This window comes from Nannobrachium achirus (assembly GCF_963921795.1).
Source record: "Nannobrachium achirus genome assembly, chromosome: 2".
Classification (NCBI taxonomy): domain Eukaryota; kingdom Metazoa; phylum Chordata; class Actinopteri; order Myctophiformes; family Myctophidae; genus Nannobrachium; species Nannobrachium achirus.
Genome location: NC_137811.1, coordinates 78233933 through 78260012, shown reverse-complemented (window position 1 = coordinate 78260012; position 26080 = coordinate 78233933). Strand labels below are relative to the sequence as shown.

Below are 26080 nucleotides of genomic sequence, written 5' to 3'. Positions count from 1 at the left end.
GAGAAAATAATAAGACCGCTTTTAGATCAGCTATTTTCACAATATTTATCTGTGGAACTGAAAGTTGATTGCCCAACTCCTGTATTCCCCGTGCTTGTCAGGATGGGTGGGGTGGTGGGGTGCATGGGGGTCCCCATGAGAACCACATGGTCAGGATGGGTGGGGTGGTGGGGTGGGGTGGGGGTCCCCATGAGAACCACATGGTCAGGATGGGTGGGGGTCCCCATGAGAACCACATGGTCAGGATGGGTGGGGTGGGGGTCCCCAGGTCAAATATGATCATTGTGGGGGGTCATGGAGGACTGAAAAGGGTCAGGCCTGAACAGGTGGCCTAACAGAAGCAGCCTTCGTGTAGATCAGGGGGTCCCAAACTTCTTTGTCTCAGGGTTAGGGTCATGACACCCCATGAATATTATTATATATTATATTATTATTATATATATTATATATATACTAACCCTAACCTCATGAATATTGTTTTAATCCTTGTTCTCAGGGCACCTCATGAATATTGTTTTAATCCTTGTTCTCAGGTCACCTCATGAATATTGTTTTAATCCTTGTTCTCAGGACACCCCATGAATATTGTTTTAATCCTTGTTCTCAGGACACCCCATGAATATTGTTTTAATCCTTGTTCTCAGGTCACCTCGTGAATATTGTTTTAATCCTTGTTCTCAGGTCACCTCATGAATATTGTTTTAATCCTTGTTCTCAGGACACCCCATGAATATTGTTTTAATCCTTGTTCTCAGGGCACCTCATGAATATTGTTTTAATCCTTGTTCTCAGGTCACCTCATGAATATTGTTTTAATCCTTGTTCTCAGGGCACCCCATGAATATTGTTTTAATCCTTGTTCTCAGGACACCCCATGAATATTGTTTTAATCCTTGTTCTCAGGACACCCCATGAATATTGTTTTAATCCTTGTTTTCAGGACACCCCATGAATATTGTTTTAATCCGAGGCACCCCTACATTATAATTTTCACTACGGGTGGAAACCTTGTACGTCCAAAACCGTTCGTTTTGTATTTATCATCTATAAAATGTACTAAACTAGTGAAAACAGCAGATTTACAAGCACACAACGCTGTGTGCTTGTAGATCGGCTGTTTTCACTAGTTTTGTGCGACAGTCTTGTATGATGAAGCAGGGATTTGCTTTACCAAAAGACGTACACATTTGAAACTTGGAGATACGAGGTTTCTGCCCGACAGTGACGATATTTTAGTGATTATGTTGCGAGGAAAACGTTGAGATAACAGCCATTTTGGTTAGAACTGACTGAAAATAACTTTGTACTTTAAAATGATACTAAATATTTCTTCAGGTGTCCAAATAAATTCCAAATATTATCAGATGATCTCTCCGCACCCCTGGACTGCCGTCGCGGCACCCCAGGGTGCCCCGTCACCCCAGGGTGCCCCGTCACCCACTTTGAAAACCCCTGGTGTAGTTTATGGATGAGACACTGGGGTTGACATAACTACAAATTAAATTATTTGTGAGAAAAGGAAAAAAAGAAAAAAAAAGTCCCAACACAGATCTAACCTTAAACGGTTATCCTGAGTAAATCCTCTAGCTTTAAGTTATCAGTAGCCTACCAATGATGACCAATGAAACCCCACCCACAACCTACCAATGATGACCAATGAAACCCCACCCACACCAATGAAACGCCATAATGTAATAATCATAGCTGAGTGGTTTACTGGTCAGTGAGCCTGCCTGGGGGAGCCGTTGTCCCAGGTTGGATTCCAGGCCGGGCCAGCAATGTGTGGATGTGACTACTGTGTCCCTGAGCAAGACTGTGAACCCCTAACTGCTCCCAGAGGGCTGCTCACTGCTGCTGTTATTGGCTTAAAGGACAACTTTGTTTTTTCACAACAAGGGTTCATATTTGATTACACTGCTGCTGTTATAACTTAGGATGGCTTAATGCAGAGGACTCATTTCACCCTGTCTACACAGTACATCATTAGGGGTCCACCCTATGTTCCCCAGGTTCTATGTTCCCCACCCACCCACCCTCCCCACAAAAAGGTTCTATGTTCCCCAGGTTCTATGTTCCCCACCCACCCACCCTCCCCACAAAAAGGTTCTATGTTCCCCACCCACCCTCCCCACAAAAAGGTTCTATGTTCCCCACCCACCCTCCCCACAAAAAGGTTCTATGTTCCCCACCCACCCTCCCCACAAAAAAGGTTCTATGTTCCCCACCCACCCACCCTCCCCACAAAAAAGGTTCTATGTTCCCCTCTCAACCAAAAACAGGATCTACTGTATGTTCCCCACTCAAATGCAGGAAATGATGGGACATCTTGCCCAGGTGCCCAGATGTCTCCACCCCTAAGTGCCCACTCATCCAAACGCCCACATGTCCCTATTGCCCAATGTCCAGGTGCCCACTCGTCCAGATGCCCAGTCATAACAACAGTATGGTGTCCAGATGTCCCTAGTGCCCCCTGTCCCACTAGTATTCGTAATCTCTCCCCATTATTGGGTGTTTTGAGTTGTTAATTATAAAGGAATGTTTCCTGCATTTTTGGATAAGTGGGGAACATAGAACCTATTGTAAGTTGAGCGGGGAACATAGAACCTTTTTGTGGGGGTAAATGGGGAACATAGGACCTGGGGAACATAGAACCTTTTTGTGGGGGTAAATGGGGAACATAGGACCTGGGGAACATAGAACCTTTTTGTGGGGGTAAATGGGGAACATAGGACCTGGGGAACATAGAACCTTTTTGTGGGGGTAAATGGGGAACATAGGACCTGGGGAACATAGAACCTTTTTGTGGGGGTAAATGGGGAACATAGGACCTGGGGAACATAGGTACAGTCCCCAACCCTAACCCCAACCTTCACCTACAACCTGGACCCGTCACATTCCCATACAGACCCATTTGTTGCCTCAACTGCCACTCAAAGTGACAGCTGGGTTGGCAGACTGACATGTGTGCTGTGTCTGCTTGTCCCCAGAAAAGCTTTAATTGTTTCATTAAATTAACTCATGAATAGCACTGCTCACTTCATACTGGGTGTGATTTATTTATTTATTTATATTTATTTATACTTGTGGTTTTTGATTGATTGATTTATTGATTGAAGACTTTATTGACAGTTTGCAGAGGAAAAGGTACAGTTTCATGACGGTACAGTTCACTGGTACAAGGTCTACTAAAAGGAGATCCATGAAAAGACTAAGCTTATTTCCACAGGAAACCATTAAAGTATCTCATATAACATTGAATGACAGACGAATAGAACACAGTACAGCCATGGACTGAAGACTCACCTTTTCAGACTCCACCTAAACCCTTAGCACTACTGAAAAAAATCAATGAATACATGAAGCTAGTTAGCATTTGTTTTTGTTTTTTTAGGTTTTTAGAACTTTGATTATATTGTGTTTTTTGAGATAGATATCCATTTGCATTTGTTATATTGTTGATGATGTACTGACATATTATCTTGTTTATTATTGTGATGTTTTATCTGCTTATTGTAAGTCGCTTTGGATTAAAAGCGTCTGCTAAATGCCTAAACTGTAAACTGTATGCAGTAGATATGTAAATAAAATACGCACGCATGCACGCACGCACAGTGTGCGTGCGTCGCACACACACACACACACACACACACACACACACACACAGTGTACACGGCCATGTCGTCCCTCCAGGCCATGGGATGTAAAGTCACAGGGAACTACACTACCCATAATTCCATAGGGGGCGTTGCGCTGCCAGTGAAGGTGTTTCTCTACCTGTTCACACATGTTGGTTACAACAGAGCAGGATCCGTCCAAACCACACACACACACACACATAGAAACTCCACATCTGGACGTTTGACAAACAATCTGACACATCTGGATCCTCAGGGGACATCGAGGGGACATCAAGCTGTGATGTTTGATTCTTAACGGCTGATAAAGAGTTGTTTTACTGAGAGTTCCCAGCATGTTGTTGTGACAGTGTTTTAGTGCCATCGGGGGAGAAGGATTGAAAGGACACTCCTTTATTCTGTCTGAAGGAACGTTTCTCTAGCAGGAAGTACAGCAGCAGACAACATGGTGAGATCAACTCTAAACACTTGGTTTTGTTCACTTTGTATTGGTTTTAGGTTGGGGGTTTAACTTTAAGCTGCAGTCCAACATTCTACCCTGCAAACACTAAGTTATAGACATGTATTATTCTGAAGTGTTCAGTCTTCAGATCCAACCTGCCATAATGTCTTGTGTCAACAAAGAACAAACATAGCCTTGATAAACTGTCAGGTCCGTAATGTCAACGTTAACAAGATAGAACTGTTTGTACTAGTGTCAGATTATTCCTTAAATGTCAAAAGAAAACTACTTTATTAAACGTTATAAAATCAATCAATAGTGAGTCATTTGATTGACTAGTTTGTACTTTGATTGCAATACAGCCTACTTTACTCCATTTGCTTTAAATGGGTGTCATTTTCTATCATAGCAGTTCAGTTGTTCTGAATCACGTTTTGAGCTGATAGGTTATAATAATATATATATAATACACACACTGTTGTTCACTGCTACACTTTAGCAGTGAGTCTGTAGGTTGTTCTGTAGTTTATGTTTATGTAGGCCACTGCAGCACAGCTCTGTTTATAGATGACTGCCAGGACCTTTAGTACTGCTGGTTAGGTTTTATGTCCTACCAGGACCTGTAGTACTGCTGCTTTTATGTCCTACCAGGACCTGTAGTACTGCTGCTTTTATGTCCTACCAGGACCTGTAGTACTGCTGCTTTTATGTCCTAACAGGACCTGTAGTACTGCTGCTTTTATGTCCTACCAGGACCTGTTAGTACTGCTGGTAAGGTTTTATGTCCTACCAGGACCTGTTAGTACTGCTGGTTAGGTTTTATGTCCTACCAGGACCTGTAGTACTGCTGGTTAGGTTTTATGTCCTACCAGGACCTGTAGTACTGCTGGTTAGGTTTTATGTCCTACCAGGACCTGTAGTACTGCTGCTTTTATGTCCTACCAGGACCTGTTAGTACTGCTGGTAAGGTTTTATGTCCTACCAGGACCTGTTAGTACTGCTGGTTAGGTTTTATGTCCTACCAGGACCTGTAGTACTGCTGGTTAGGTTTTATGCCCTTTAAAAAGAGGTGGGGATAGAGACCAGTTGCTGCTCCAAAGGGAAGCTTTTTGGATCCATACACTCAATACTGAGTTTCCTAAGGGATTGAATGAGGAATTATTACTGAACTGCTTTTTGTAATTTGTTTATTTATTTTTTTGAAATTATTGGATTCTTTGTGGAAACTGCATGATGTAATGTTTTCTATTTTCTACTCACTGTTTAAAAACTTTAAAAAAAAAGAGAACGTAAACACATGATGTCATTTCCTGATGAGACTCAGCTGCACTTGATTGCAGCTCATCTTTATATGTCACTTCCGCCCAGGGAAGTTCAGTTTAGAGACGCTGAGGAAGGCCACACGGCCGAAACCGGTCCGTCTATTCGGTGAGATGCTGTGAAATAATGATTTAATAAATCTACAAGAAACTACTCCAGAGAGTGCGGATATTCCCTTTTTTCCTGTTAGGTTTTATGTCCTACCAGGACCTGTAGTACTGCTGGTTAGGTTTTATGTCCTACCAGGACCTGTAGTACTGCTGGTTAGGTTTTATGTCCTACCAGGACCTGTAGTACTGCTGGTTAGGTTTTATGTCCTACCAGGACCTGTTAGTACTGCTGGTTAGGTTTTATGTCCTACCAGGACCTGTAGTACTGCTGGTTAGGTTTTATGTCCTACCAGGACCTGTAGTACTGCTGGTTAGGTTTTATGTCCTACCAGGACCTGTAGTACTGCTGGTTAGGTTTTATGTCCTACCAGGACCTGTTAGTACTACTGTAGTTTATATCTTAGCTGTTCTGAAAGTGGGGGTCCTCCAGTGTAGGACCATATTAATGTGAGGGTCCTCCAGTCAGGGACCATATTAATTTGGGGGTCCTCCAGTGTAGGACCATATTAATGTGAGGGTCCTCCAGTCAGGGACCATATTAATTTGGGGGTCCTCCAGTGTAGGACCATATTAATGTGAGGGTCCTCCAGTCAGGGACCATATTAATTTGGGGGTCCTCCAGTGTAGGACCATATTAATGTGAGGGTCCTCCAGTCAGGGACCATATTAATTTGGGGGTCCTCCAGTGTAGGACCATATTAATGTGAGGGTCCTCCAGTCAGGGACCATATTAATTTGGGGGTCCCTCCAGTGTAGGACCATATTAATGTGAGGGTCCTCCAGTCAGGGACCATATTAATTTGGGGGTCCCTCCAGTGCAGGACTGGCCTCCCGGCCATGACGCTACAGTGGTAGTAGCCGGGGATCCAGTCCCTCAAACGTGTCTGGACAGCTCTGATCCTCTCGGTGCTCCCAGGGTTAGGGGTAGTAGTGGTGGTAGGGGTAGGGTTAGGGGTAGTAGCGGTGGTGGTGGTAGGGTTAGTGGTAGTAGTCCTCTAACCCTCCCTGACAGGGAGGGTTAGAGGTACATGTAGATGTGCTGAGCGTGTCTGAACAGCTCTGATGATCAGAGTCTGCTCCTCTCGGTGCTCCCTGCAGAAGCAGGAATGCTGGGAGGAATTCACTAGGGATGTCCCGATACCACTTTTTTGCTGACCAAGTATAAGTACGAGTACTTCATTTTGAGTACTCGCCGATACCGAGTACCGATACGAGTACAATTAATGATACAAAATGTCTTTAAATTACATTTTTTTTTTCTTTTTTTTTTTTTTATCAGATGTTCCTCACTTTCTGGCTGTATATAACACATTAAATTGCATTGCTTTCCCAGAACATGGCACAACTGCCACACATTTCACTTTTTTTCCGGTTTAGCCCATGGAAATTCCTGTACTGTGCATGATCTTCTGGATCTGCTATGCTCAAACATTTTGTATTTTTACTTTTGATACTTTAAGAGAGAGAGAGAAAGGCGAAGTGGCGGAACACACAGGGTACTCGGGCGCTTTGTGAGCAGTATCGGACGAGTACCGATACCGCAAAATAGGCTGGTATCGGGGCGAGTACCGATACCACGAGTACCGATACCGCATCCCTAGAATTCACATCCCTTCAGGACAACAATACTGCAGTTTATCATCACACCACATCTGATCTGACTACTGTAGTAAACTGTTTGAGTCCATTGTGTTATTACTGTCATATGCTACTGTACTGTACTGTACTGTTACAGTACAGTACAGTAAAGAGGCAACACTGTAAGCATAGCCATCTATAAGCTAACAACGTGAGTCCTTTTTTACATTATTTATATGTGGAACCGAGTCAAACTAAATGTAATGCCTCAACTCCTGCATTTCATTTTCAAGTCCTTGTCAGGCTGCAACATGCAACTCATGTTAACTGAAACAATAGTGATCTGTAACATGTAGGAGTGAGCAGACATTATGATTTTTAGCCCTAACCCTTTTTTGTGGACTTTCTTGACCTCCGACCCCCCAGTCTGACATAAGATGACAAGTCAATGAAGTCATTGACTTGTCATCTTATGTTGGACACCAGGTCATTTTGTGCACTGCTTCTCAAGTTAATAGTGTTAAATGGTGTTAAATGGTGTTAAATGGTGCATTTATGATTTATAAAGCGCCTTTATCCAAGGAGCTTTGTAATGATTGTGCATTACATTCACCCATTCACACACATTCATTACATTCACCCATTCACACACACATTCATTACATTCACCCATTCACACACATTCATTACATTCACCCATTCACACACACATTCATTACATTCACCCATTCACACACATTCATTACATTCACCCATTCACACACACATTCATTACATTCACCCATTCACACACACATTCATTACATTCACCCATTCGCACACACATTCATTACATTCACCCATTCACACACACATTCATTACTTTCACCCATTCACACACACATTCATTACATTCACCCATTCACACACACATTCATTACATTCACCCATTCACACACACATTCATACAGCGATGGCAGAGGAAACCATGCTTGGCACCAACCTGCTATTCGGTAACAACTAGCGGTTCAGAGTCTTGCTCAAGGACACTTCGACAGTAACTCTGGGGGAGCCCGGGATCGAACTGGGAGTGGCTGCTCTACCTCTGAGCCCCTGCCAGTCCATGGACCACTGATGGTCCTTCTGTGTGTTCTTGGTTATAGTGGTGTTCAGGGTTAGGGTTAGGTTTAGGGTTAGGTTTGGTTATAGTGGTGTTCAGGGTTAGGGTTAGGTTTAGGGTTAGGTTTGGTTATAGTGGTGTTCAGGGTTAGGGTTAGGTTTAGGGTTAGGTTTGGTTATAGTGGTGTTCAGGGTTAGGGTTAGGTTTAGGGTTAGGTTTGGTTATAGTGGTGTTCAGGGTTAGGGTTAGGTTTAGGGTTAGGTTTGGTTATAGTGGTATTCAGGGTTAGGGTTAGGTTTAGGGTTAGGTTTGGTTATAGTGGTGTTCAGGGTTAGGGTTAGGGTTAGTCTTCTAGACTACAGTGCCATGTCTCATATTATGCAATTAACCAATTTAGACTTAAAGGAGTAGTTCACCCCCAAAAAAGATTTTTTATTGATTACTCACGCCATGGAGACTTGAGTTCAATAATATTGTTTTGTATTTGTTGCATTCCTAAAACAAAAAACAAAAAATATTATAGTAAATTTACCCCCATTGTTTCCGGATGGGGACCCAAATGCATTTGGGTCCCCATCCAGAATCAATGGGTGTAAATGTATTGTAATTTTTGACTTGGGACTGCAACAAAAACCCCAAAATATTATTGAACCCAAGTCTCCATGGCGTGAGTAATCAATAGAAAAAAGAAAAAAAAAGGGGGGGTGAACTACTCCTTTAAGTCTTGCTTTGTGTAAGTACTTGGACCATAATATAGAATAATGAAATTAGCAACAACAACAAAATCCAAACAATTTACAATCCTGGCATTACAGTAGTAATCCATTACAGTAGTAATCCATTACAGTAGTAATCCAGAGCGATTTACAGTAAGCAAGGACAGCACAAGGTAATACATAAAATAACAGTAATCTATGATCAGGTAAACCAAGAAACTCTCATCAGTCTGAACAGTAGAATAACCTAAAATAACCAGTAAATGAAACTACTGTATCTACACTATAGGATGCCCTGCCGCTACATAACATGCTATCTAATTATTAGGGCTGGGATTCGATTAAAAATTTTAATCTAATTAATTACAGGCTCTGTGATTAATTCATCGCAATTAATCGCATTTTAATCGCACATCGATATTTGACCTGAGAAGCATTTTTTTCAAGTAAAACACATATTGTTGTACGAGTGAATCAACAAGTGAGTTTTTTAAATATACATTTCTCATCCACTGGGCCAAGCAAAGCACTCTGATTGGCTACTTCTCCCTTTGTGTTTGTTGTCTCTTCTTGGTTGGTGCATCGCTATGATCGCTATGCCCGAAACTGAAGGTTCTGTGGTGCAAAAACTAAGTGCGATTAAAATGCGTTAATGTTTTTAATCGCGTTAATATTCTGTAATTAATTAATCGCAATTAATCAGTTAAAGTCCCAGCCTTACTAATTACGTTCAGTCTGTGTAGCAGTGATTCACCGCCTCAGCCTGGTGGCCTCAAAAGTCTAGTATCTCCCTCAGTCCATAGGGATGTCCCTTTGGATCAATGGTTAAGATATTGGACTTTCACGCGGGAGACCCGAGTTCGAATCCCGGGCATACCTGCAAGGTTGTTGGGGCTAGGACATGTGCTACAGTATAGTGCTATTTATTGACCATATTCACCTGGCCATGTTTGACATTTGCATTGAAACCGGGTGGCATTTGATTAACTTAAAGGCAGGGAGGGAGCGGACATTTAGGCTGGTTGAAGAGCAGTCGTGCTGCTGCATTCTGGGTCATTTGGAGAGGCTTAGATTTAGCCTTGCTGGAATAGGGCTTTCACAATATGACATTTTACATGACGATTAATTGTCACTCAAATAATTGGCGATTAACGATTTAATTGTGTATTTGTCGTTGACAATTACATTTCTGTTTGGCTTTTAGGCTTTGAAGTTGCACATGGTAGATATGACACATAACCTAAATTTACAAATACATTACTGACATATTTGACAACTTACTACTTAAAAAATAACATTGATAGTGGAAATAGACGATCTACAAGCTCACAACGCGTTGCGATGCGTCGCGTTGTGAGCTTGTAGATCTGCTATTTCCACTATTTCTGACATTTTTCAACGTTCACGATTATGACGATTATGACAAAATAATTGCGATAATGTCAAATAATTACGATTAGACGATTATGTCATAATTGTGACAGCCCTACTGGAGGACCCCTGGTATGAGGCTGGAGGACCCCTGACAGGAGGCTGACTCATCTGTGGTCAGACTGGCCATGACGTGTAGCACTGACCGCTGTCTGAATACAATACATGTGACTAATAATAAACCTGCTTCTGTAGTTGGAAGAGCTCATCTCAATGTACGGTTTAATGTGGCAATATTTCATTTGATTTGTGGTTTGAAACAGCAATGACCACCAGCTCATACCCCTGTGTGTGTGTGTGTGTGTGTGTGTGTGTGTGTGTGTGTGTGTGTGTGTGTGTGTGTGTGTGTGTGTGTGTGTGTGTGTGTGTGTGTGTGTGTGTGTGTGTGTGTGTGTGTGTGTGTGTGTGTGTAGGGGAGTAAGGAGAAGTACCACTGGCAGACTCAGAACGTGAAGATCGGTGGTGTAGACGACATGGTGCTGCTGTCTAAGATCAACGAGGAGTCCATCACAGACAACCTGAAGAGGAGATACATGGACGACTACATCTTTGTATCCTTCTAACCTCACAGCTCATCTCATCTTACTGTAGACATGATGGAAGCAGGGCTACAAAAAGAAAACAGGCATAGGGCTGTCACAATATGACATTTTACGTGACGATTAATTGTCACTCAAATAATTGGCGATTAACGATTTAATTGTAATTAATAAATGTAATTTGTCGTTGACAATTACATTTCTGTTTGGCTTTTAGGCTTTGAAGTTGCACATGGCAGATATGACACATAACCTAAATATATAAAGAAATTACTGACATATTTGACAACTTACTACTTAAAAAATAACAAATAGTGGAAATAGCAGATCTACAAGCTCACAACGCGTCGCGATGCGACGCGTTGTGAGCTTGTAGATCAGCTATTTCCACTATTTCTGACATTTTTCAACATTCACGATTATGACAAAATAATTGCGATAATGTCAAATAATCACGATTAGATGATTATGTAATAATTGTGACAGCCCTAAACGGGCATCTTAAACACTTCAGGGTTTCCAGCAGTACTTTACGCGGGCTAAACTGCTTTAACTGGGCTGACATCTCTGCCGCCTGGCCAAGAGGCAGAGCCAAAAGCCCTGAACGTCACCAGTGCAATAGCTTTGTTTCATGACAAAACGTCCAGTGCAGCCCAGCCTCACAGGACAGTTAGGATGAATTAAAACCACTAAGCAAGAGACTGTCCATAAACAGAGAACAAAAGGACATTCTATAAGTTTCACTAAATACAATAGCAAAGATCAGTCAGTCTACATTTTCCCAAAAGGAAACTCAGGGATAAAACTCATCCCCAGCCACCAATAAAAAGGAGCCAGAGCCCCTCCTCTCTCTCAACAGATCACCATCCTTTGTGAGCTAACAGTTCAGCGTTCATTTGCCCACAATGCTTTGTAACGTCTCTATTAAACATGTCTGCTAGGTGGTCAGTACTGCAGACCACAGACCATAAAGTGGTCAGTACTGCAGACCACAGACCATAAAGTGGTCAGTACTGCAGACCACAGACCATAAAGCCACTGTGACATCGTCTGTGGTCACAGAAGAAGCACACGTGTCAACAGTTGAGTGTTTCTCTGATGCAACCATACGTTTAACCCTTTTAATGTGAGCTACTGATGAGGACACTGCTAGCTTAGATAGATAGATAGATAGATAGATAGATAGATAGATAGATAGATAGATACCTTTATTATCCCAAGGGGGAAATTCAGTTGTCCAGTTGTAGCACAGCAGTATACAGTATTTACAAAGTTACAGAGACGTAGGAAAAAAGATAGATAAGAGGAAAAAACAAGAGCAGTACAGTACCAATAAAGAGAAGGTGCATCAATAGAGGGGGCGAATAATATATAAGTATATATACATAAAGTGTCTTACAAAAAGAGACCATAGCAGTCAATGCTAGTTAGTGCAACAAGTAATAATATATAAGTATATATACATAAAGAGTCTTACAAAAAGAGACCGTAGCAGTCAATGCTAGTTAGTGCAACAAGTAATAATATATAAGTATACATAAAGAGTCTTACAAAAAGAGACCATAGCAGTCAATGCTAGTTAGTGCAACAAGTAATAATATATAAGTATATATACATAAAGTGTCTTACAAAAAGAGACCATAGCAGTTAATGCTAGTTAGTGCAACACGTATCTCACAGCTTGTAGTGGAAGCAGTTTACAAGATGGGCTTTTAGCAGACGCTCTTATTCAGAACGACCTACAAAGAGCTTGACAACAAATGAGAGGTAGTCAGTTATTTTGCATAATTGTTTCCATGTTGAAACTTGTTTATACAAAGGTAGCTGATCTATAAGCACACAATGCATTTATGAGATGATTAAACACGTCAGTAATTTCTTTATGCAGTATATTTATTTACTGTAAGTTATTGGCCATTTCTCCACTGTGGAAGCTTTTGCTTACGAAGCGGAGGCAACAAAGTCTTTTCAGGGGTCAACGTATGAAAACACATACTGACCTGCACACTGTCTGCACCTGAACCTTTATTATTTAAGCAAAGCTTCAGTCACTTTCTTCAGGGATTATGAAGCCTAAAAGCCAAACAAAATGTTCATTTTTATTTTTATGTTCCAATGTTCAATCCCCAAAAGCCAGATCACAATTATTTGCATCACAGTTAATCGGGGATAGGGTTGGGGTTAATGTTAGTCCTAAAGTCCAGTATACATAAAAAGTAGGAATTAAACATTCCAACACTTTGAATCAGTGGAGGACAAAGTACTCACATTTACACTGTTTTATTGGCACCCAACAAGAACGCTCAGTGACCAAACATGTCATTTATAGTGTTTTATAACGTTTTTACAGGATAGGTGCTTTACCTGTTTTTCCTTAGATTACAATTTGTTACCTTGCTTATTGTAAATCATTCTAGATTAAGAGCGTCTGCTAAACGTCTCAACTGTAAATTGAGTCGGTCAATGTAAGTTCTGATTATGTTGTGTTCCTTGACCTCTGACCTCAGACATACATCGGGTCGGTTCTGATCTCGGTAAACCCGTTCAAACAACTGCCCTACTTCTCTGAGAGGGAGATAGAGCTGTACCAAGGAGCTGTACGTATAACCCCTAACCTCTAACCCCTAACCCTAACCTTAACCCCTAACCCCTAACCCTAACAGCTGCCCTACTTCTCTGAGAGGGAGATAGAGCTGTACCAAGGAGCTGTATGTATAACCTCTACCCCCTAACCTCTAACCCCTAACCCTAACCTTAACCCCTAACCCTATCCCTACTTCTCTGAGAGGGAGATAGAGCTGTACCAAGGAGCTGTACGTATAACCCCTAACCCCTAACCTCTAACCCCTAACCCTAACCCCTAACCCTAACCTTAACCCCTAACCCTATCCCTACTTCTCTGAGAGGGAGATAGAGCTGTACCAAGGAGCTGTACGTACCCTAACCTTAACCCTTAACCCCTAACCCTAACCCCTAACCCCTAACCCTAACCCTAACCTTAACCCCTATCCCTATCCCTACTTCTCTGAGAGGGAGATAGAGCTGTACCAAGGAGCTGTATGTACACACACACACACACACACACACACACACACACACACACACACACACACACACACACACACACACACACACACACACACACACACACATCCTAGGGATGGACAATATGAACATTTCATATCATGATTGTTGACCAAAGAAATTGTGATTTACGATATTATCGCGATAATCAAATTATCCCCATCATTATCCTGGGGCGGAACATTTGCATAAAATAGCAGATCTACAAGCTCACATAGTGTAGCGTTGCGACGCATTGTGAGCTTGTAGATCGGCTATTTTTTGGCAAAGAGATTTGGTAGACGGTGCGAAAAAATAATACTAGAGGGTTTAAACGGTACCGGATATGCAGCTCTGCAAATAAAAAGTGCATTTGATTTGTCACCTTTACAACAAGGTACAGCTTGTAAGCATCAGGCATTCGAGGCATGAGCTACACAGCCAAACGTGTGGGTAGCGCCGACCAGAATTTTGCCAAAATGGCTTGCAATACAATATTTGCCAACATTCGGTCAGTTATATCCCCCCTTTAATTATGCCAAATGGTATTGTTTTTGATATCATTCTTATCGTCAATTCATCATCTTTACAACGAGGTACAGCTTGTAAGGATCTGGCATTCGTGGAATGAGCAACACGGCCAAACGTGTGGGTAGCGCCCCTCCAAAAATGGTCAAAATGGCCTGGCAGGCCTGCAATACTGTTCTTTTGGTGTTCACCTTTGTTGCTTGGTTCATTGAATGATTGCACTCTCCCACAGTAATAAGGAAAAGAAAAAACAACACATATTGGCCATTTTTACACTTTGTTAAAGGGCCTACACCATGCTTTTAAAACTATATTTTTTGTATAAATATATGCTCAAAATTGAGTCTTATACAGGTTTTAACCCTCAACAAACACTCTGACCATTCTTTTTGTTTGTTCTAGCTCTACTATAATGAGGCTCTCCAGCTGCAATACCAAAACGGCCTCTGTTTGCTCAGGGGCGCATCTAGTGGGGTTTTTCCACCCCTCCCCCCTCCCCTCCTCTTCACTCCTCCCCGGACCCCACGTTGACAACAAATAATGTTAATATTGGGCCAATACAAAAATAGGATAATGTTGCAGCTCTGATTATAGCCTCCTGTAGGCCTATGTTGTATGTTATAGGCCTACTGTCAAATGACACAGGGCGACCGTTGCTAGACCAGACATTACTGAAAGTTAATCTACATTAGACAATCAACCCCACCTGCATTGTATTTATGTATAAAAAAAAAAGTAAAAAAAAAAAAAAAAATGTTTTGAAAAAAAATGTTTGAGAAAAAAAAGAGTTTTTTGAAAAAAAAATTGAAAAAAAAGTTTTTGAAAAAAAAAGTTTTTTGAAAAAAAAAGTTTTTGAAAAAAAAGTTTTTGAAAAAAAAAGTTTTTTGAAAAAAAAAGTTTTTTGAAAAAAAAAGTTTTTTGAAAAAAAAAGTTTTTGAAAAAAAGTTTTTTGAAAAAAAAATTTTTGAAAAAATGTTTTTTGAAAAAAAAGTTTTTTTTGAAAAAAAAAGTTTTTTTGAAAAAAAAAGTTTTGAAAAAAAATTTTTGGAAAAAAAAAAAAAGTTTTGAAAAGAAAAAAAATGTTTTTTGACTATGAAAAAAAAACGGGAATCTGTGTAACGTCACACGGATCAACTCTCAGAACAGCACTGTTCTGAGAACCCGTGGAAAGCTTTTCATCTCTGTCTTCCCAAAACCAGAGAAAGACACAATGTACAGAAATAGGACTTTGTGAGGATAGAAGGTGCCAGTGGGACCCCAAAAAAAGGTTTTAAAATAGAAAAAGTGAAAATTCATGGTGTAGGTCCTTTAATGTTAAAGTGATCCCTGGCTAATACGACAAATATGCCTTAATACATTATAATTGTCCTCTATAAATACAATGTAAAATTAAAAACATCTCAAATATTTTATTTCTTCTAGAAATAGCTAATCTTTCAGTCAATAGGGGAAATGCCTGTCGCAAGTTGATGATGTCATAAATGTTATGTGTGGTCTAATTTATGGCTTGCATGTGCAAAATAAACCACAAACACATTTGAAATATTGATTTGATGCTCATATTAACCTTAGGAAGTATTACGTTTGTTTTTATTTGCACATGCATTCCATAAATTCCATAGGGATAGATCACAAATTACATTTATGACATCATCAACTTGCGACAGGCATTTCCCCTATTGAGTGAAAGATTAGCTATTTCTAGAAGAAATAAAATATTTAAGGTGTTTTTAATTTTACATTGTAATTATAGAGGACAATTATAATGTATTAAGGCATATTTGTCGTATTAGTCAGGGATCACTTTAAGCTCAAAGGCAGGGAAGCCCAAAACAAGAGTAAATGCCAGCAGAACAGTATATTGCAGGTCATTTTGGCAAAATCTGGTCGGCGCTACCCACACGTTTGGCTGTGTAGCTCATGCCTCGAATGCCCGATGCTTACAAGCTGTACCTCGTTGTAAAGGTGACGAATCAACAATAAAAATGATCTAAACCATAATACAATTTGGTATTATTAAAGGGGAGATATAATTAATTATTAATAAGTTTCCTTTCTTTTTGTGCTTTTTGAGTTTATATGTCCTCTCCTCTCCTCTCCTCCTCATATCTACTGTTTATGTCCTCTCCTCTCCTCTCCTCCTCATATCTACTGTGTATGTCCTCTCCTCTCCTCTCAGGCGCAGTATGAGAACCCTCCTCATATCTATGCTCTTGCTGACAACATGTACCGCAACATGATGATCGATGCTGAGAACCAGTGTGTCATCATCAGGTAGGAGTGGAATCCACTCTTTGTCAAATCCCGCCCCATTTTGCTCTGTTACTAGGTGGGACGAAAATAGCCAGGGCAGATTGTTCTTATAATGGAAGTGAATTGGGGGAAAACATATTTTTCATAGCTTCATTATTGCTAAAGTACCAAAAGAAAAACATCTACGTGATATTAATAAAAAGGGAACAAAAAAGTACAGTAGTTACATTGCAAAACAGGGGTTTTCCCCCGAAAATACATGTTTTAATTAGTTTAATCCTCTGAAACAGGCAGAGGACAGAGAGAGAGAGAGAGAGCAGTGCATCTTGGGTAGGAAGTTCTGGAATTAGTCTGGCTGTCGACATAAAATGTATTTTAATTGTAATTCTGCCCATTTAAAATATATTTACCCAATCGAATATCTTAGTTACATCATTATCGTTCATGTGAACTAGTTTGTTGAAGCTTATTCATTATAATGATCGAAATCGCTATGACCGCGCAGCGCCGTACTGCACGCTGGCCGTGCTCCGCATCACAGCACCACGGTGAAAGAACGAAAGGACTTTGTCCCACTGCATAACTCCACCCCCAGTAGCGAAAGTGAATGTTTTTTTTTCTGGTTGGCCAGTCAGGGAGTCTCAGGGACCAATCAGAAGGCTGACAAACGGTGAATTATTAGTTCTGGTAATGGGGTTGTAACATTTTTAAACAAACTCTGTGTGTGTGTGTGTGTGTGTGTGTGTGTGTGTGTGTGTGTGTGTGTGTGTGTGTGTGTGTGTGTGTGTGTGTGTGTGTGTGTGTGTGTGTGTGTGTGTGTGTGTGTGTGTGTGTGTGTGTGTGTGTGTGTGTGTGTGTGTGTGTGCAGTGGGGAGAGTGGTGCAGGGAAAACGGTTGCAGCCAAATACATCATGAGTTACATTTCAAAAGTGTCAGGAGGAGGAGACAAAGTGCAGGTGAGTCACTACACCTCCTCTAAACCAGGGGGTCCCCACATTATGTTGGGGGGTCCCCACATTATGTTGGGGGGTCCCTGTTGGGGGGTCCCCACATTATGTTGGGGGGTCCTCACATTATGTTGGGGGGTCCCCACATTATGTTGGGGGGTCCCTGTTGGGGGGTCCCCACATTATGTTGGGGGGTCCTCACATTATGTTGGGGGGTCCTCACATTATGTTGGGGGGGTCCCCACATTATGTTGGAGGGTCCCCACATTATGTTGGGGGGTCCTCACATTATGTTGGGGGGTCCTCACATTATGTTGGGGGGTCCTCACATTATGTTGGGGGGTCCCCACATTATGTTGGGGGGTCCTCACATTATGTTGGGGGGTCCTCAGATGAATAACTTTATGTGCAACATTGTTTTCTCACTCAACTGTAAACAAACCAACATAAAGTTAGTGTATATGTAACGGAGGTGATCCGAACCTCCCCACCCGGCTTCGAACCCGGGTCTTCCGCTTGAAAGTCCAATATCTTAACCATCACTCCAAAGGGATATCCCCATGGAACGAGAGCAGATACTAGACTTTTGAGGCTTTAAGGCTGGGGCTGCGACTCTCTCCGTCACATATAGAGGGTATCTGCACATTTCTAAAGTGACAATTTAAGGTTATCCAATTTTTTTTTTGAAGCGGTGAAAGCCGCTTCCAAGGAGTGGCTTTGTGTGTCCCGTGCGTCCAGGATTAAGGATTGGTCAAGCTTCACATGACAATTTGGCCCTCCAGATAAAATCATTCATTCATTCAGAATTCATAAAAACAGAACTAAAGCACATAGAAAGTATAGATCTAGAACACAGATTTCATAGCTCTAGAACACAGAATGAAAATTCACCGCTTCACCTCGAACCGAAGTTTGATTTTTTATTATTCAAATATGAACGAGCCACCATGTATTAAAGCAGTGTTTCTCAACTACTGGTCCTGGGGACCTTTGGTGGCCCCTGAGAAAGGTCAAGTGTGCCCCTTGAAGCTGCTTGAAAGCCAGTATTGTATTTATCATTTTAAAAATGATTTAAACTAGTGACTAAAACAGCAGATCTATCGCGAGGCGTTGTGTGCTTGTAGATCTGCTGTTTTCACTACTGTTGTGCGACAGCCTTGTATGATGAAGCAGGGCTTTACTTTGCGAAGGAACATACAAATTTGAAACTTGGAGATACGAGGTTTCTTCCCGACAGTGATGATATTTACACCCCCGTATTATGTTGGTGTGACCATGGATTCTTGCGACATGAAAAGTGTGACCATGCAGAAAAAAGGTTGAGAAACACTATTAAATTCACCCCCAAAATGACTTTTTTTCTATTGATTAGTCACGCCATGGAGACTAGAGTTCAATAATTGCGACCGTAGGTCGCACTTTGGTCGCACTTTACTATCAAAACCACCACAAAGTGTAACTCCGTCCCTCCGTCTGTCTGTCAGTCTGTCTGTCACACCTCACATGTCACACTTTTTCCCTGCTTATATCTCCGCAACCGTTGCCCCGATCCATGCCAAATTTTGCACACACGTTCCTTGGCTGCCAAACTACAACCTCCAAGGACCCCCGGAGCTCCAGGGACCCCCAGGTCCCTGGGGGACCCCCAGATGTAAAAAATGACCAAATGCGCAAACATGACCAAATGACCACCCCAACGGGGCTGCTCACGGGGAATTCCCGGGGACCACCGACTCCTGGTGCTCCAGAACGGATGCAAAAGTGGTGGACCCAGTGGAGGACCCCCTACACTGCAGCTCACATAAAATGCCGTAACTCCGGCTAGGAGCGACCGGGACAGCCTGGGCCGGTACCTATTCGTCCGCCTTGCCGGCGCGGAGACCCCACCCCTCATTTCTCACATGGCCCTCTTCTAGCGCCACCATGAGGCCGATTCTTGCAAAACACATTTTTGGACACTGCTCCTACAATTTTCGCCCTAAAATCACGCAAATCGGTACACAGTATGTCTACACTCATCCCATCAACATGAATCTGTCGCATATAGCGCCACCTCCAGGCCGATTTTTAAAAACACATTTTTGGACACTGCTCCTACAGATTTTGCCCTAAAATCACGAAAATCACTACACAGTATGTCTACACTCATGTCATCAACATGGATCAGGAAGATTTTGGCAAAACACATTTTTGCCCTATTTGTGGAGATAAGTGACCTACGGTCGCTTATCTCCCGATTAGGGAGCCTTACTGGTATTTTTAGTTTTTTGTCACATTCCTAAGGCAAAAATTTGATTCGAGTAAATTTACCCCCATTGATTCCGGATCCGGAACGAATGGGGGTAAATTTATTGTCATCACATTTTTGTCTTAGGAATGCGACAAAAAACTAAAAATATTATTGAACTCTACTCTCCATGGCGTGACTAATCAATATAAACTGAACTACTCCTTTAAATGCTTTTTAACTTTTAAAGAAGAGTTCCTTGGTTTACTTTTTTTCTTTTGGTTCTTCAGTTCCGTACCAAAGAGCAGCTTCATCACACTTTACAGCACCCAGTGTTTTTCTTTCTGATACCTTCTTTTTAATACCTCTAAAATGACTAATTAAACATTGGACAAATTGTCAAATATATAGAGGCAGAAATTGTGAAAAGCCGTTGTGAGCTTGTAGATCTGCTATTTTTCACAATAGAACCGTGTTATACAAAATGTAATGCCTCAACTCTTATGATTATTTGTGGGGTAATGGCCTGAAAAGGTTGAGATTCTTATTATTACATATATTTTTGTTCTATTCTTTTTTATCCCGAGGGGGAAAATCAGTTGCCCAGAGGCAGCACAGCAGTTAAGGTTATTTACAAAGTTACAGAGAAGTAAGAAAAAAGATAAAGACAATAAAAAAATCAAGAACAAGAGTACAGTAAGAGCAAGGTACGTCAAGAAAGGGAACACATAATATATATATATATATATATATATATATATATATATATATATATATATATATATATATATATATATATACACATAAAGAGTCCTTAGGCACAACTATCAATATAGTACAGTGCCCCCAAATCAAAGTGACCATAACAGTCAATGCTAGTTAGTGCAACAAGCATCTCACCATCATGTCATTGTTTCTTCAGTCCTACACTCAGATCCTCTAATCCTCTAGAATCTATTATGTTTTCTGTCTGTCTGTCTGTCTGTCTGTCTGTCTGTCCAGCATGTTAAAGACATCATCCTCCAGTCCAATCCTCTGCTGGAGGCGTTTGGAAACGCCAAGACGGTTCGCAACAACAACTCCAGTCGCTTTGTAAGTACTGTACCATACTGTACCTTACTGTACCATTACTGTGCCTTACTGTACCATTACTGTACCTTACTGTACCTTACTGTACCTTACTGTACTGTGTTCACTGAGGAATGGGACGGTGTGAATGAACATGGTTTAACAAGTCAAATTCATAAGAATTATCACAGTCTAATAACTAAGATAAATAGCTCAGATTGACCTAATTATAAATATCCAACATGTAACAAGCAGTGCTCTGTAGAGCCCCTGGTTGTCCCAGGTTCCATTCAATCCTACCATACATTGCCATGTACTGTATCTTGATGCATCACACTTTTCTATATAATAGGCCTGTTACTGCAGCAGTCATATCTGACCAGCATGCTGTATAATCACTCTGCTGTCTCCTTGACATGAGTGTCATTAAACATTAAATGAAATAACATTGTAAACTAACACATATAAATGGTATAATAGATTTGGTCACATACTGTACTCCAGGGGGTCCCAAACCTTTTTGTCTCAGGTCACCCCATAAATATTGTTTTAATCCGAGGCACCCCTACATTATAATTTTCACTCCCAGCACCTTATATTTATAGCATATCGTCGTTGTCTGGTGGAAACCTTGTACTGTACTGTACTGTACTGTACTTACTGTACTGTACTGTACTGTACTGTACTGTATGTTGACATACTGTACTGTACTGTACTGTACTGTACTGTACTGTACTGTATGTTGACATACTGTACTGTACTGTACTGTACTGTACTGTACTGTACTGTACTGTATGTTGACGTACTGTACTGTACTGTACTGTACTGTACTGTACTGTACTGTACTGTACTGTACTGTACTGTACGTTGACATACTGTACTGTACTGTACTGTACTGTACTGTACTGTACTGTATGTTGACATACTGTACTGTACTGTACTGTACTGTACTGTACTGTACGTTGACATACTGTACTGTACTGTACTGTACTGTACTGTACTGTATGTTGACATACTGTACTGTACTGTACTGTACTGTACGTTGACATACTGTACTGTACTGTACTGTACTGTACTGTACTGTACTGTACGTTGACATACTGTACTGTACTGTACTGTACTGTACTGTACTGTACTGTACTGTACTGTACTGTATGTTGACATACTGTACTGTACTGTACTGTACTGTACGTTGACATACTGTACTGTACTGTACTGTACTGTACTGTACTGTACGTTGACATACTGTACTGTACTGTACTGTACTGTATGTTGACATACTGTACTGTACTGTACTGTATGTTGACATACTGTACTGTACTTACTGTACTGTACTGTACTGTACTTACTGTACGTTGCAGGGGAAGTACTTTGAGATCCAGTTCAGTCGAGGAGGAGAACCAGACGGAGGGAAGATCTCCAACTTCCTGCTGGAGAAATCCAGGGTCGTTTCACAGAACCAAGGAGAGAGGAACTTCCATGTCTACTACCAGGTATTACTGTATGTACTGTATGTACTGTATGTACTGTATGTACTGTATGTACTGTACTATTAGTACAGAACCAAGGAGAGAGGAACTTCCATGTCTACTACCAGGTACTATTATTATTATTACTACTACTACTACTACTGTATTATTACTACTGAACCAAGGAGATAGGAACTTCCACGTCTATTACCAGGTATTACTGTATGTACTGTACTATTAGTACAGAACCAAGGAGAGAGGAACCTCCATGTTTATTACCAGGTATTATTATTAGGGCCCGAGCACACACAGTGTGAGAGGACCCTATTGTATTTGCAAAGATTATTATTATTATTATTTTCCCGAAAGTAAATCGCGTTTTTGAGGCGCAAAACGTACTCAAAAAGTTGCGCAACTTTGCACACACATCACAAGTGGCGAAAATTTACGTATTTAAAAAAAAATAAAAGGGGGCGTGGCCTAATGGCGCAACAGCGCCCCCTACAAAACTTCGTGCCTCAAGCCCCACCACACGGTTTCACCTACACGTACGAAAATCGGTACACATCTCTATCGTGTCCGGACTCACAACAAAGTCTCTCGGCGCCACGTCCGAAACCAAACAGGAAGTCAGCCATTTTGACTAATTAGTGGCGTTTTGGTGTATTTTTGGCCGTTTTCACGTGTCGCACTTTAACGAACTCCTCCTAGGGGGTTAATCGGATCAACTTCAAGTTCGCTCGGCATACTCAAGACACCTTAACGATGAAAAGTTGTGCGAATCGTGAGTTTTCGTAAAACGGCGTGCCCGTGGCGTAGCGTCAAACTTCCTTCACCAAACAGGAAGTGCCCCCTCTTCTGATTGGTCCATACTTCATTGTTCCTTTTTTTGGCTGTTACTCATCAACCGTTTATCGTACAGAGTTGTGGCTGGTATCATATGACTTGATTAAGAGTCCTTAACCTTAATTGACGCTTCCTCCGCCAAACAGGAAGTGCCCTTCACCAAACAGGAAGTGCCTCTATAACTCATGAACCGTTTGTCGTACAGACTCGCGGCTGGTGTCATAACATTTTTTTTTTCTCAACATTTTTTTTCTCAATTTTTTTTCTCAAAAATTTTTTTTTCTCAAATTTTTTTTTCTCAAATTTTTTTTTCTCAAATTTTTTTTTCTCAAATTTTTTTTTCTCAAATTTTTTTTTTCTCAATTTTCTTTTTCTTAATTTTTTTTTTCCTCAAAATTTTTTTTTCTCAAATTTTTTTTTTTCTCAAATTTTTTTTCTCAAATTTTTTTTTCTCAAATTTTTTTTTCTCAATTTTTTTTTCTCAAAACATTTTTTTCTCAACATTTTTTTTTCTCAAATTTTTTTTTCTCAAATTTTTTTTTCTCAAATTTTTTTTCTCAAATTTTTTTTTGAGAAAAACGTTAAACTATCGTTAAAGTGCGACCCGTGATAGCGGCCAAAAATGCGCCAAAACGCCACTAATTAGTCGAAATGGCTGACTTCCTGTTTGGTTTCTGATTGGCTGCTGGCCTTGTGACGTGGGAAGAGCTCCGAGGGCCCGTCCATTGCTGCTTGCAGCTTTAATTATTATTATTATTACTGTACTATTACTACAGAACCAAGGAGAGAGGTGAGAGTGGGTGAACAGGGTTGTAGGGGTTGATCAGGTTTTGGAGGTATGGAGGTGATTTGTACCATAGCATGTGTGTTGTATATTCCAGCTGTTAGAGGCAGTGTGTGTGTGTTGTATATTCCAGCTGTTAGAGGCAGTGTGTGTGTTGTATATTCCAGCTGTTAGAGGCAGTGTGTGTGTGTTGTATATTCCAGCTGTTAGAGGCAGTGTGTGTGTTGTATATTCCAGCTGTTAGAGGCAGTGTGTGTGTGTTGTATATTCCAGCTGTTAGAGGCAGTGTGTGTGTGTTGTATATTCCAGCTGTTAGAGGCAGTGTGTGTGTGTGTTGTATATTCCAGCTGTTAGAGGCAGTGTGTGTGTTGTATATTCCAGCTGTTAGAGGCAGTGTGTGTGTTGTATGTTCCAGCTGTTGGAGGGGGCGAGTGGCGAGCAGAGAGAGAACCTGGGCATCACCACAGCTGATTACTACCTCTACCTCAACCAGTCTGGAACCTACACTGTGGAGGATATGGACGACAAGAAGGACTTCTCTGATACCATGGTCTGTCTGTCTGTCTGTCTGTCTGTCTGTCTGTCTGTCTGTCTGTCTGTCTGTCTGTCTGTCTGTGTCTGTAATTGTTCAGTTTCTGCTCTTATGTCTTGGAGCCCCCTACTGTTCTTACAAACATATTACACATTACACAAATAAGGAAAATATATTGTTCTATAACATTTAGCAAGCGATAAGGCTGTCACATTTAAAAGCAATGATCTGCATACTGTACGTCAGCATATGTATTCATCTCTCTATAAAATGAGTACAGATGGACCCCAATGTAAACAAGCCATTGTGCTGTCTAAGGTTTAAATGCTATTAGTAGAGCTGGTATCTGAACTGTACTGTTCTGTCCTTATCTATTCTAATAATGCAAACTTCTGATAAACTTCTAATGACGTATTCAGGGGTTAAAGTTCTCAGTCCTGGGGACTGATTTCAGTCTTGAGGATTCCATAGGCCAGGGGAGATCAGTGCAGATCCGTAAAAATAAAAAAAAAATAAGGGGGAGGTATAGCGAAGTCGTCAAAACGCTAGTCAAGTGATCTCCAAACTAAAAAGCAGTTATATTTTCAAGATATGAGTTTTTGATTTGGCCAGACTAGCAATAGAACACAACAGAACTCCAGAAGATACTTCTATAAAATGAAGCATGGATTGATGCGCACACATTCAGTGAAGGCAGTTCAGAACTTCAGGGATACACGCCAAATATTGGTGTGTGCTGCGTGCGTCATGTTTCTGAAATCACATATTGGGACATGGTCTGAAAATAATTTTCAGTCTTGGGATTTCTTTTGGCTTTAACCCTTGCGTATTCAATAGCAAAAAAAATAAAACAATTATTCATTTTTTCAGATATAAACGTGAAGTAGTGTAGGAAATGCTCCATGGAAGCTACTTCTCTAGTAGTCTAATGCAGTGTTTCTCAATCACTGGTCCTGGGGACCTTTGGTGTGCCCCTGAGAAGGGTCAAGTGTGCCCCTTGAAACTGCTTGAAAGCCAGTATTGTATTTACCATTTTAAAAATGATTTAAACTAGTGAAAACAGACGATCTACAAGCACACAACGCCTTGCGGTGCGAGGCGTTGTGTGCTTGTAGATCTGCTGTTTTCACTACTGTTGTGCGACAGCCTCGTATGATGAAGCAGGGCTTTGCTTTGTGAAGAAACGTACACATTTGAAACTTGGAGATACAAAGTTTCTTCCCGACAGTGATGATATTTACACCCCCGTATTATGTTGGTGTGACCATGGATTCTTGGGACATGAAAAGTGTGTCCATGCAGGAAAAAGGTTGAGAAACACTGGTCTAATAGAACTACATCAAGTGTGTACTGTACTTTATACTGTACATTGTGTGTGTGTGTGTGTGTGTGTGTGTGTGTGTGTGTGTGTGTGTGTGTGTGTGTGTGTGTGTGTGTGTGTGTGTGTGTGTGTGTGTGTGTGTGTGTGTGTGTGTGTGTGTGTGTGTGTGGAG

At 41.1% G+C, this 26080-nt stretch overlaps 1 protein-coding gene across 1 annotated transcript in view; it reads left to right on the top strand.

Moving 5' to 3' along the window:
- The first annotated feature begins 4016 nt into the window (after positions 1-4016).
- myo1eb (myosin IEb) overlaps positions 4017-26080 on the top strand; it is a 73884-nt gene continuing 51820 nt past the window's right edge. Inside the window, exons 1-8 of the mRNA XM_080744569.1 lie at positions 4017-4083; positions 10745-10882; positions 13378-13467; positions 16641-16735; positions 17583-17670; positions 20891-20980; positions 22318-22449; positions 24471-24605. Coding sequence (XP_080600695.1) covers positions 4081-4083; positions 10745-10882; positions 13378-13467; positions 16641-16735; positions 17583-17670; positions 20891-20980; positions 22318-22449; positions 24471-24605 — 771 coding nt within the window. The 5' untranslated portion in view covers positions 4017-4080. The remainder of the gene's footprint in view (positions 4084-10744; positions 10883-13377; positions 13468-16640; positions 16736-17582; positions 17671-20890; positions 20981-22317; positions 22450-24470; positions 24606-26080) is intronic.